This window comes from Tursiops truncatus, chromosome 1 (genome assembly GCF_011762595.2).
Source record: "Tursiops truncatus isolate mTurTru1 chromosome 1, mTurTru1.mat.Y, whole genome shotgun sequence".
NCBI classification, from domain to species: Eukaryota; Metazoa; Chordata; class Mammalia; order Artiodactyla; family Delphinidae; genus Tursiops; species Tursiops truncatus.
The window spans coordinates 119,479,533-119,492,307 of record NC_047034.1 but is presented as its reverse complement, the minus strand read 5'-3'; the positions used below and the strand labels follow the sequence as shown (position 1 = coordinate 119,492,307).

Below are 12,775 nucleotides of genomic sequence, written 5' to 3'. Positions count from 1 at the left end.
TGGCCATTCTGACCGGTGTGAGATGATATCTCATTGTAGCTTTGATTTGCATTTCTCTAATGATTAATGATGTTGAGCATTCTTTCATGTGTTTGTTGGCAGTCTGTATATCTTCTTTGGAGAAATGTCTGTCTAGGTCTTCTGCCCATTTTTGGATTGGGTTGTTTGTTTTTTTGATATTGACCTGCATGAACTGCTTATAAATTTTGGAGATTAATGCTTTGTCAGTTGCTTCATTTGCAAATATTTTCTCCCATTCTGAGGGTTGTCTTTTCATCTTACTTATGGTTTCCTTTGCTGTGCAAAATCTTTTAAGTTTCATTAGGTCTCATTTGTTTATTTTTGTTTTAATTTCCATTTCTCTAGGAGGTGGGTCAAAAAGGATATTGCTGTGATTTATTTTTTAAGGAACCTCCATGCTGTTCTCCGTAGTGGCTGTACCAATATACATTCCCACCAACAGTGTATCTTGATAATGTGGAGAAAGTAAATAGCATGCTTTGGGGAAAGGTCCATAATATGACACAAGAATAATTCATAAAATTCACTGATCACCTACTATTTGCCAGGCACTTTTCTAAAATCTGAAATGCTGGCCTAGATGAAGTGGATTCTATATCTTCTCTGCCACTAGCTACTTATATAATGTCTGTTGATACACTTAAATTCTCTGAGCTTTGTACTCCTCCTCTGGAGCTAAGAGAGTTAAACTAGGTTAGTTCTAATTTATCTTCCAATCATATGAGTCTATGAATTTTAAATATTTATAGAATGATGAATGATATTCAATAAGTACTTGCTGATTAACTAATGTAATCTTTACCCTTCCAAACTTGTAACTTTCTATTTTAAGTTTCTTTTATTTGTTCAAGAAATGGTTATTGAGTGATAAGGAGTATAAGCAGTGTGCCAAAAATAAGCACACGCTAAAAATGATGGCGATACAACAATGAGCATAATCCCTGCACCCTGAGACATCCTGCCTCTCTCATACCAGGAAGCACTGGGCAGCCTAGTGACCAAATTCACTTGTTTCTTTTGCTAGAAGAGTAAAATTTTGCTAAACATTTCACTACCCCAACTCCAGTTAGCTGGTATTGTCATCCTTATTCTTGTTAACATAAAATATTTACTTTAGAGAAATTTAAACAAACAAATGAATAAACAAAATATTTCCTAGACATGTAACTTATTTGAGGGCTTCTCTACATGCATAGTTTTAAGCTATTGCCTCAAGGACTGCTATTTTTGGAAAAGGTGAAGCTTAAGTAGGGGTTCTGTGAGCCTTTCCCTGTGTTTAACTAAGGCAGCTCCATTTACAAAGCTGTTTTCTATATTGAGAATATGCTGCTAGTTGTTTTGATAACCATTGTTCTAGATAATTAATTTGAATCAAAATTAAATTAATGGATAGGGTACTATACATATAATCATTTAATTTGACTGGTGATTCATGTTCAGCATGTGTTTTAATGATATCTATGAAATGTAACACTCATTATCCTTTGATAGGCTAAGGGATTGTGGTACAGGAAGTCACCTAAATCCTTCAAGGAATCTAGTGGTACAGCATTTTGATGCATTCTTCTTGCTGCCTTTGAACTTCCAGAGAGTTCCTGATGCTGTAGAGTTCTTTATCATGATAGTGTCATTCTCATAGCATGTATTAATCGGTAATTTACAGCTAAAGAGAACATATTGGGGTTTTTGTTTCAACACCCTATGTTACTTCTACACTGAGCTCTTCCAAGCAAATAATCTTGAACACATTCTAGATTTTTGGTAGTTGAAAAGAGGATTAAGTGTATACCATAAAAGTAAAATTCATTTATGATACAAGAGAAGTTCAAAACTAACTTTCTTATAAAGCTCAACTCAGCACCTGGAAGCACTTATATAAATGGTTCAATATCATACTGGACTTATTTGGGACTAGAAAATAATAAAATTTTCCTTTTTTGATCATGAAGCAAAACAATTAAGTATAGAGCAGATAAATTAATATAGTATGGCCTATGTGCACTAAAAGAAACCCAGTAGGAGATCTCCTAATGCTGAAATGACTCATTTAGAAACCAAATGTGAAATAAGCATAAAAAAAGGCATTCAGTAAGAAACACTCAAAGGCAATCTTGGGTCACAATACATTTGTCCATAAGATATCCCACAATTCAGTTCACCAATATGTGGGAGGAATGACCTCTCTTTGGACTGCCCCAGCCTTGATTTACTTCTTGAAAAAGACAGCCTTGATCTAGCTTGAATTCTGGTTTGGAAAGGAGACTTTGAAGACCTTTATATGTTTTCCTCTCCAAGACCTTAAAAAGTAGATTAGCCGGCCTCATTTCACAGGCCTTAAAAACACTTCTTTGTCCTGGGATTCTAGCTAGAACATAATGACCAAGACATTGTCTGTAAAGAGTCCTTTTCCTATTCATGTCAGGTGCTGCCTTGAACTGTCCTTATAAGCCTAGGGTTCTAGCAAGCTTAATCCCTTGCTCTGACTCTGATATGCTCACAGGTACATTTTACTATTGCCTGTAGCCAGATTTTGTTAACAAATGAACTTCAAAGAGCTGAAAAACTGATCTTCAGCTAATGGGTCTTTTTGACATGTTTAGAAGGTTTATCTAAAGTAGAACACTTTGTATACTTTCAAAGTCAGATATAAAATGACCACATTTTATAAACATTCCTTTCAGATTAGCAAAACTAAGAAAACCAGAGTCACTAATCTGAGATGTCTGTTAGCCTTTTGGGAGTCATTTATCCTCTGGGGTAAACAAGTGATGATTAGCATCCTCTTCATTGAGAGGCCATTCAGATTAGGAAATAGTATACTCAATATCTACTTTTTTTTCTTTTACAGTCACAATATTCTTCTCTATGAGGATGGGCATGCTGTGGTGGCAGATTTTGGAGGTGAGATTTCCATGAATAATGCCCAAAGTGGCATCCGTTTCTTTCTCCATTACTCATTGGTGCTGATATTATATGATGAATCTGAAAATGGATTTCACACTGACAGCTATACTTCTCTAAGTCATTCATATTTCAATGAATTTTAAAAGTATATCATTTATTTCGGTTTTTCCTCTTTCATATTCTCAGCTAAAAGAAAGGAAGTGAAAATTTAAATAAGTTAGAGGTTTCTTGGCATTTCAAACTTTTAGCTGTAATCTTTGACCTTGGTTTTTTTTTTTTTTTTTTTTTTTTTTGCGGTACGCGGGCCTCTCACTGTTGTGGCCTCTCCTGTTGCGGAGCACAGGCTCCGGATGCGCAGTCTCAGCGGCCATGGCTCATGGGCCCAGCCGCTACCGCGGCATGTGGGATCTTCCCGGACGGGGGCACGAACCCGTGTCCCCTGCATCGGCAGGCGGACTCTCAACCACTGCGCCACCAGGGAAGCCCCTGACCTTGGTTTTAAAATATTTCCTTTGACATTAATTTGTTTTCTGTTTCCCTCAGAATCAAGATTTCTGCAGTCTCTGGATGAAGACAACATGACAAAACAACCTGGGGTTTGTTGCTGTTCGTGTTCCCTATAATTATGAAACAATTGAAATGTGTAAACTCAGCATGAGAAGAAGGGAGATGAAAGCAGCTTTAACTGGAAGAAATGTCATTCTCCCAAGGGCGGGATAATGTTTTATGTTTCTATTTTCAGTAAGCCCCCAAAAGAACTATTTCAAGGCTCTGTTAGAGAAATAGATTAGATATATATTTGGAAAATGTTACAGAAAAAATAACAGAATTTGTTTCAAATATAATCGAAAAGTACATGGCAGGCATGGATAATTGGCATTCATGTTTAGATCTCCTTATTAAGTGGTAGAGTTAACATTTAATAGGTAACCATAAAATCCATAGTTTACCCGTATCTACTAACAATTCATAGTTTCCATTTTAACATTGTAAGGCAATAGGTGATATAGTCAAGCATTAATGTTTAAGAAAAATATAAATGCCAACATCTGAAGCAAGCATAATTGTACTCAAAATGTCTGCAATTAGGTTCATCATCTGCCTTCTCCCATCCCTTCTGCACAAAGAAGTGCACTTTTCTTTCTGGACTAGCTGTGTTATTTAATTACCCAAGCTTGGGCTAATTTTCTGTTCCTTCCTTTTCCTGCTTCTGCTTACACACTACTCAATCACTTTTTCTGTTTGTTTCTATTCCTTTTCTTTATTAAAGTTCATCCCAAACTCTCATTTACCACTGCCTCAGTTTGGGTCCTCTCCATCTCTTTTCTGGACCATTGCTCTAGGCTTCTAACTACAGTCCTCTCTTCCAGTTCATTCTTTGCAACATCAGCCAAGTGTTGTGTTCTGACAATTCACTTCTTCCTATAAACCATCAATGATGCTTAAAATGTTATACCCCCCCACCAGATGTGACCCCAAGGCTCCTCTGCGACCTCCTCTCCCACTAAACTTCTCTCAAGTCCCTTATGACCCCGGCATACAAGCCATCTGGCTATTCCCCAAACATTTCATTCACTTTCACAGCCCTGTGACTCTGCCAGCATCATATTCTCTGCCCGTGAAGCCCTTCACTGTACCCCACCTGGAGGACGTCTACTCATCTTGCATGGCCCAGGAAATTGTATCCATTTTAAGTAACTTCCCTCCCATAAACTTCCTCCCCCCCTTCTCCTCCCCACACACTTTTCTCTCTGTGCTTTTGTAGCATTTTGTTTGCACTACTAGGTAGTACTCTGACTCACTCAACAAACATTTATCAACGACCTACAGTGTGTCAGGCATCGTGCAAAGGGCCAGGAATACAAAATGCAAATAAAAGCTTAGTCCTTGATCTCAAGTAACTCATTTTCTGTCGGAAAAAACATAGTAATAAGCAGATAAGATTGAAAGCAGTGGGGACGTTCAGTGACAGAGATGTGACAAAGCATCATGGGAGCTCAGGTGGAATGAATAGGGATAAATAAATTCAGACAGAGTGAACAACAGCATGAACAAAGGCACAGGGGAGGATGAGAAACACCAGACCTCCTGGGGGACTTCAAATAGCTTGGCACTGTTGGCATGCTCTGTGTGAGGAAGACAAAATGAGAGATGAGTTAAGAGAGGAAGGGCAGGAACGACATCATGGACCATGTTGTATTGTAAGTAGGATTAAGCATGCTGGTTTCCCCAATTAAATTTCACTCATTCATTCAACAAGTACTTATGGAATACCTACTAGATGCCAGACATTCTAAGGAACTGGGGATATTGCAGTGAACAAAGTTCTTGTGTTTATGGAGCTAATATTCTAATAGAAGAAGATAAACGTTGAACAAATTAACAAAATATATACCAGACGGTGATGTGTTATGAAGAAAAAACAAAGCAGAGTATATGAATGGAGAGTGATAGGGGGAGCCATTTAGATGAGAGAAAGAGAAAGATAACGTTTGATAAGAGACCTATGGTGGAGTTATCCATGAGAGGAGAAGAGCAGTGTAGAAGGGGGAACAGTAATATCAGAGGCCCTGAGGCAGGAGAGTCCTTTGTGTGTTCAAGGCCAGAGTGACTGGAGTGGAGTAAGCAAGGAGGAGAATGGTAGGAGATGAGAGGTGGGAAGAGTGAGTCCTTTATTGACAGGACAAACAGATCTCATCTAGTACCTTTGACATAGAGATAGCTAACTCAGTGGATCTCAACCATGGCTGCACATTGAAATCACTTTGGAAACTTTGTAAAAGCATCCTTACCTGAATCCAACCCCCAGCAATTCTGATCTCGCTGGCCTGAGGTTGATCTTGGGTACGTGTATCTTTTAAAAGTTCCCCTAGGTGATTCTAAAATGCAGCCAGTTGAGGCTCTCTGACTAAATAACCTTTTGTCAAATGGAATCGAATTGAATTTCACCAATAGCAAGTAATATTCTTTTATCCTAGCAGTGGAGTCTTTAAGCACAGCACTACTCTAGATTTATTTTGAAGGTTATTTTCTTTCTTACTAGTTATGTGGCTTTATGTAAGTTTGCTAATTACTCTATTACCCTCCCCGTGAAAAAAATGGCCATACTGTATGCCTACTCCCCATTATGCAATGTTGTGACACAACACATAATATGCTATATAAATGGAGGCTATTTGGAATGTGAAAGCTCGTGTGGAAGAATTGCATATAAGCACCATAATCGAAATGAAGATATTCTTGGAAAGGTGCAATTATGCATGACTTCAAAATAATGTAGACACTTCAAAAGAATTATCAGCAGGCAACACTACACACAGAATTTCACTAGGAGTAATAAAAGAATACTGTTTTCTTTCAGTGGAAATACAAAGAAAGCAGGTATTTGGCAAAATCCATTGATACAGCTATGAAGCCATGGGGTTTTAGAGCTGGAAGGGGCTGCCTCCTCAGTCTTGCCCTTGAGGAATCTGAGGTCCAGGAAGCATAGGAGACTTTCCCAGAACTGCCCAAATAGTCTGCAGTAGAGCCAGAACTAGAATTTGCACCTCCTAACTCAAAATCTAGTCCTCTTTTTCCTAAACCACAAATAAACCAAATTTATGCATCCCAGAACGGAAACTTATATTTAAAAATTAAACGGAAACTTATATTTAAAAATTAAAAATACATAACTGCAAGTAAAAAGGGTGTAAATGATGCCGTGAAAACATGAGGGTAGACCTTTGTACAGGGAAACTCGTAACGTTTTATGGGCTTGCTTTCTGGAATATGGCGCAAACAGCATTCAGAAATAACACTGCTGGGAAACAAAGGAGATGTGGCAGACCTGATCCTGCCAGTGAGGAATCTGCTGCACACGAATATTCTGGGCACTACACTCAGGCCGTTTCTCTCCTCAGTCATCAGGGCACTATTTATGGGTCTAATTTAGTGACTTCCTAAACTACAACCTGAAGCTCTAAAGGAGGGAAGCTTCCTCCCACAGTGCGTGACTCACCCCCAGGGAGGCATAGAGTTCTTAGATGAACCCATGGATGGCTATTCAGAAGCTTGTAAGGCTTCCAGGGGAAAGATGCTCAGAGTTACACAAAAAATTGCTGCTGCTGTGATCATCATTTCATAAGAGGCAGTGTTACTTGGTGATTAATATTGTTACAATATTTTGGAAAGAATTATGGATTTCATGATCTTCCAATGATAAAAAGAAAATGCCCTTTAAAAAACTAAACAGCAGCAGTAAACACACTGTTTTTGTATGAACGGGCCAGTTTATTGCGCACACTGAGGGCAGTATCGATGTTATTTTAAGTTTATATTTTTGAGAACTTCGAGAGAACACTTAACAAATCCTCACTAAGAAGAACACTATTCTACAGTAGAAGAACTAAGCACTTGGTAAATGACTTGTGGATGTTTCTTGACCCATAGAACCTCCGCTGGATGGCTCCTGAGGTGTTCACACAGTGTACACGCTACACCATCAAAGCTGACGTCTTCAGCTATGCTCTGTGTCTGTGGGAACTTCTCACCGGCGAAATTCCGTTTGCTCATCTCAAGCCAGGTAAGCCATGCCTCAATTAAAGTTTCTCTGAGGGAATTCCCTGGAGGTCCAGTGGGTAGGAGTTTGTGCTTTCACTGCCAAGGGTGTGGGTTCAATCCCTAGTCGGGGAACTAAGATCCTGCAAGACGCGGGGTGAGGCAAAAAAAAAAAAAAAAAGAAGTTTCTCTGATTTCCAGAGTTCTGTGCATTTTCACAAATGCAAGAAACATTTTTTCCCCCAAAATGACTATTCTTGGTGGATTGGCAAGGTGAGAGGTAAGGAAACGGTCTCAAATTGTTTAAAGGTGTGGCCCAATCCAGAAAACTTAATGGCCTATAACTATGTGGTTTTAGATACAGACACACAGAAGTGTAGGCATATTTTATTATTAAAGTTTAGGGCTTTGATGTATCTGTTGTTAATAAAACAAGCAAATGATAATGGCCATGTGGAATGTGGGTACAAATAATGTGAACAATGCAATATTTACTTTTTGAGATTAGATTTAGAAGTGCCTTTCTGATGTGCATATAAGAGTGAACTGAAAGTAGCAACACATAAAAATAACCTATCAGGACTGCTTTCTGCTTGTCTCACATTATACAAAAGAGAATTGTTTTTTCTAATTTTGTATTACATATTTAGATGCATTCTAAAAATGGAACTTTGTGAGTGAGGCTATAACTTTGTTGTTGATAATATACATTGATACTCTGTGTACATGTAGAAGGTAGAGGTAGGGAATCTAATCACAGGAAAAAATGTACAAATATTTGAGGTAAGCTTTATTTGCATCTCTCTCTCCATTTTATTTGGGTTGCTCTTGTAGATACAACAGCACTGTCTCACTGTTTACTTACTTGTATCCACTGTGAGTCTAAAAACTCCTTGACTTTGCATCCCCAGAACTTACCGTGCTTGAAAAGTTGTTTTCAAATTAAATCGTAAATAAATTTTAAATGAATTGTATTGTAAGCTTCTTAAGTGGCCACCCTATCACAATATATCAGATGGATCAAGTCAAAAGGGATGTTAGGGAAAGACATATCTTACAAATGTGGATGCTCACGAGTTCAAAGTCTTAACCAGGATCACAATATTTATTAGTACTCATGTGCAGAGCAAAAGCCATAACTCATATTGTCTATTCAAGGCATTTTCCCCCTAATAACCATATGGTCTTTAATTACACTCTGCATAGTGTCTAACAAAGTACTTTTCACAAATTATATGCTCTTTATTTAATCGTCCTAATCTTTCTCTATATGCTTTTATGGTTTTAAATGATGAGATCTGGCCCTTATTATAGGGTGGATGAGAAGACTCTATTTAGAACGGGACCAAAATTGCTATTTGTAATGTCTTGCTCTGATATGCTGCTATCTCTCTACCTCTTAGAATTTGCTTTCTGGTAAGGCTTATGAGTATATGTTAAAAATCCACTATAATTCTAGACACATTGTAGTATTTTCACAAGAGAGAGATATGTCTCTCTTCCTCTCACCTCCTGTGTCAATCCATTCACATCCAATCCATTCCTGTGGATTTTACATCCTAAGGACATCTTGGATCTACCTACTACTTACCGTCATCTACCACCATCCTAGCTCAAGCCACCATCTTCATCATTTAAACTATTGCAATTGTCATTTTTAAAAATCAGGTTTAACTTATATAGTATAAGTTGTAGTATCACTTATGTAGCAAAATTTACCATTTTAGACTAACATTTCAATGAGTTTTAACAAATATATATTTAACAAATATATACAGTATAATCACAGCTACAGTCATAATATAGAACATTTCTGTCACTCCAAAAAGCCCCCATGCATCTTTGGAATCAAGTCACTTTTCCCACCTCCAGCCCCTAGCAACCACTGATCTGATTTATGTCCCTACAGGTTTGCCTTTTCCAGAATGTCATATAAATGGAGACATGTTAGTACATTTATTGGTAATTTATTCTTTTTCATTCCTGTGTAATATTCCATTGTGTTGATGTACCTCAATTTATTCATCCACTCCAAGTTGATGATCATTTGAGTTATTCTCACTTTAGGGCAATTATGAATATAATTGCCAAAACCGTTCAGGTTTTTGTGTGGATGTTTTCATTATTCTTGGATAAATACATAAGAGGTAATTACTAGATCTTATGGTAAGATTTTTTCCAAGGCATTTGTACCACTATGACTTCCCACCAGCAGTGTATGAGGATTTCAGTTGATCCACATCCTTGCCAGCACTTTTTTATTGTCTATTTAAAATAAAATATTAACCATTTGAGTAGGTATATAATGGTAAATAATTGTGGTATTATTTTATATTTCTCTAATAACTATTAATGTTGATAATCTTTTTGTGCATTTATCTGCTGCTCATATCTCTTTCTTTGGTGAAGTATTTGTGCAAATTATCTTATATACTAATGAGTTCTTAGATTCTAGGTAAAATCTTTTATCTGCTATGTGTTTTGCAAGTATTTTTCTCTAGTCTGTGATTTGCCTTTTCATATTCTTACCAATGTCTTTCAAAGAGCAAAACTTTTTAATTTCAAAGAAGTTTACCTTATCAAACTTTTAAATATTTTGTGAATCCTGTCTAAATTATTCTTGCCACACCCAAGATCACAAAGTTTTTCTCCTGTGTTTTCTCACAGGAATCTTGTAGGTTTAGATTTTATATTTATAAGATTTATTAGAGTTATTTTTTTAACACTACAAGGTAAAAGTTGAGTTTGTTATCCTTTTGTTAATTTATTTGTTTATTTTTCAATATGGATACCAATTTTTCAGCATGATTTGTTTAAAAAACTTTCCTTTATCCATTAAGTTATTTTGGTGCTATTGTCAAAAATTAATTGACCACATATGTGTGGACTCTATTCTGTTCCATTGGTATAAGTCTACCCTTATACCAATACTACAATACATTGATAAGTTATAGTAAATCTCAGAATCATTTACTATGAATCCTCCAACTTTGCTCTTCTTTGTTAAAATTGCTTTTGCTATTATAGGATTTTTGCTTTTCTGTATAAATTTTAGAACCAGCTTATCTATTTCTACAAAAAAAAAAAAAAAGCCTGTTTGAATTTTGATTGAAGTGCAGTGAATTTGTAGAGCAATTTGGGAAGAATTTACAACTTATGCATATTGAATCTTCCAACTGATAAACATAGTATGTCTCTCCCTTCATTTAGGTCTGATTTCTGTCATCAGTGTGTTTGTAGTTTTCATCATAGAAACCTTACACATATATTTTTAAAATTATTTCTATGAATTTTGTGTTTCTTGATGCTATTTTAAATGTTTTTTTAAATTTCAATGTATAATGTGTTTTGCTAGTATACAGACATGATTAATTTTTAAATAACAACCTAGTACCCTACAAATTTGCTAAATTAACTTATCAGTTCAAGTATCTTTCTTGTACATTCTTTGGGATTTTGCACATAGATGATTAGGGCATGTATAAATAAAGAAAATTTTATTTCTTTCTTTCAAATATGTGTGTATTTTAAATCTTTTTCTTGCTTTCTCACACAGGCAAGGACTTCTAGTACAATACTGAATAGAATTGGTGAGGTATATACCCGTATCTACATCTAAATTTTTATCTACCACCACTCTAGTTCAAACTGCCATCTTTATCACTTTAACTACTGCAATAGCTCTTTGATCATTCTCTCTTTATTCTTCTCTTCCTCTCCAATCTCTACACATCTACTAAAATGACATTTTAAAAACAAACCTGATTATGTGACCATTGCTTAAAATCATCTATGGCTTCCCATGTTCTTAGGATTAAATCTCAAAATTCTTACTATGTCCTGCAACACTCTACATGATTCAGTATCTCTGATCTTGCTTGCACCATTTCACTTTCTATGCTCCAGCCACTCCAAACCTTCTTTCCTTGCTTCCTTGAATGTGTTGCATTTCCTCTGGCCTCTGGGCTCTTTCACAAGCTCAGTTTCTTTGGTAAGTGCAATTAATGATGACTCCACAGAGATTACTGTGAGGATCAAATGAGATGATTTTGTGAACTTTGTCAGTTGAAATCTCTCTGCAACTGTAAGATGAAAGATAAGGGCAAACTGTAATATAAGGTCGAGGCTTCCTATGATTCTGTGCTTGAGTGGAGTTCTCATTCTCCAGGGAGCCAATATAAAAACTTCAAAGTCACCATTAATTTTTCTCTTTCCTTCTTTTCTTTCTTCTTTCCTCCTTTTTGTCTTTCTTCCCTTCCTTCCTTCCTTTTCTTTTCACTTTTCTTACTTTCAATCCCCCTTTCTAAATATCTTTCAAATCTATCCACTTATCTTGCTCTCCACTGCTACTTCCTTATTTCACAAGTAGAATCCTGCACAGTATCTTAAATGGTATCCTTGTCTCTAGTTTTGCTCACCATCTTTTTTTCACCAATTGCCATACTATAACTACATTTAGCTTTCTAAATACTCAAATTTGATTATCTGACTCCCCTTACTTAAAGTCTTCAATGTGTTTCCTTTGTTCTTAAGATTTAAAAAATTTCATAAAACAATCTACAAAGCCCCCATAGTTATGCTTCTTCTTTCCTCCCCAGGTCTACTGCCTGCCACTTGCAGCCTGTCCTCTATGTTCAGCCACAGGGAACTATTTCATTTCCCCAACATGACACATTTCCTCTCACTTCTGTGTCTTTGCACACGTTAGTTGTTTATCAGACACACTCCTCCCCACTTTTCATCATACTAACTCCAATTTACTTTTAGGCCTTAGCTTAAATATTACTTCTTCCAAAAATATCTTCCTTAATTCTTCACTATTCAGTGCAGTGTCCTTGCAATTTTCTCTACTTTGTTACCCTTTGCTAATTATAAAATGAATAGTTCAAAAAGATAAAGATCCCCTCTCTCATGGGCCCTCAGGAATATATACTCTTTTGGGAGGGAGAATATTATATAATAAAACAGTTAAATATCTTGCCTAAGAATAACTTGAATCCAATATCTCAGATACTGGAATTTATAGTACTTTATTGGCAAAAGAAGTTGTTCATGATAGACACTGAATTTTTTAAAGTTGGACAGTTACCATGCATCAAGAACTGAGGCTGTTAATATCATCACAGTGGTTAGGCAGTCTAGCAAATGTTCAGCAATGAATTATGTGAAGGATCAGATTCAATATAAGCTACATATTAGCCATTTACAATGAGCAACAAATCCATGACTACAGTGTGGGACAGGATTATCAATTATGGGAGTAGCAACATTACACATGGCTTATCCTCCTGGATTTAACAGAATCCTATCT

The 12,775-nt window shown here is 36.4% G+C and overlaps 1 protein-coding gene across 1 annotated transcript in view; it reads left to right on the top strand.

Moving 5' to 3' along the window:
• The window catches only part of TNNI3K (TNNI3 interacting kinase), a 296,461-nt gene that overhangs the window by 191,622 nt on the left and 92,064 nt on the right, over positions 1-12,775 (top strand). The window contains exons 22-24 of the mRNA XM_019919967.2: positions 2,870-2,922; positions 3,469-3,521; positions 7,357-7,489. Of these exons, the coding sequence (XP_019775526.1) occupies positions 2,870-2,922; positions 3,469-3,521; positions 7,357-7,489 (239 nt within the window). The remainder of the gene's footprint in view (positions 1-2,869; positions 2,923-3,468; positions 3,522-7,356; positions 7,490-12,775) is intronic.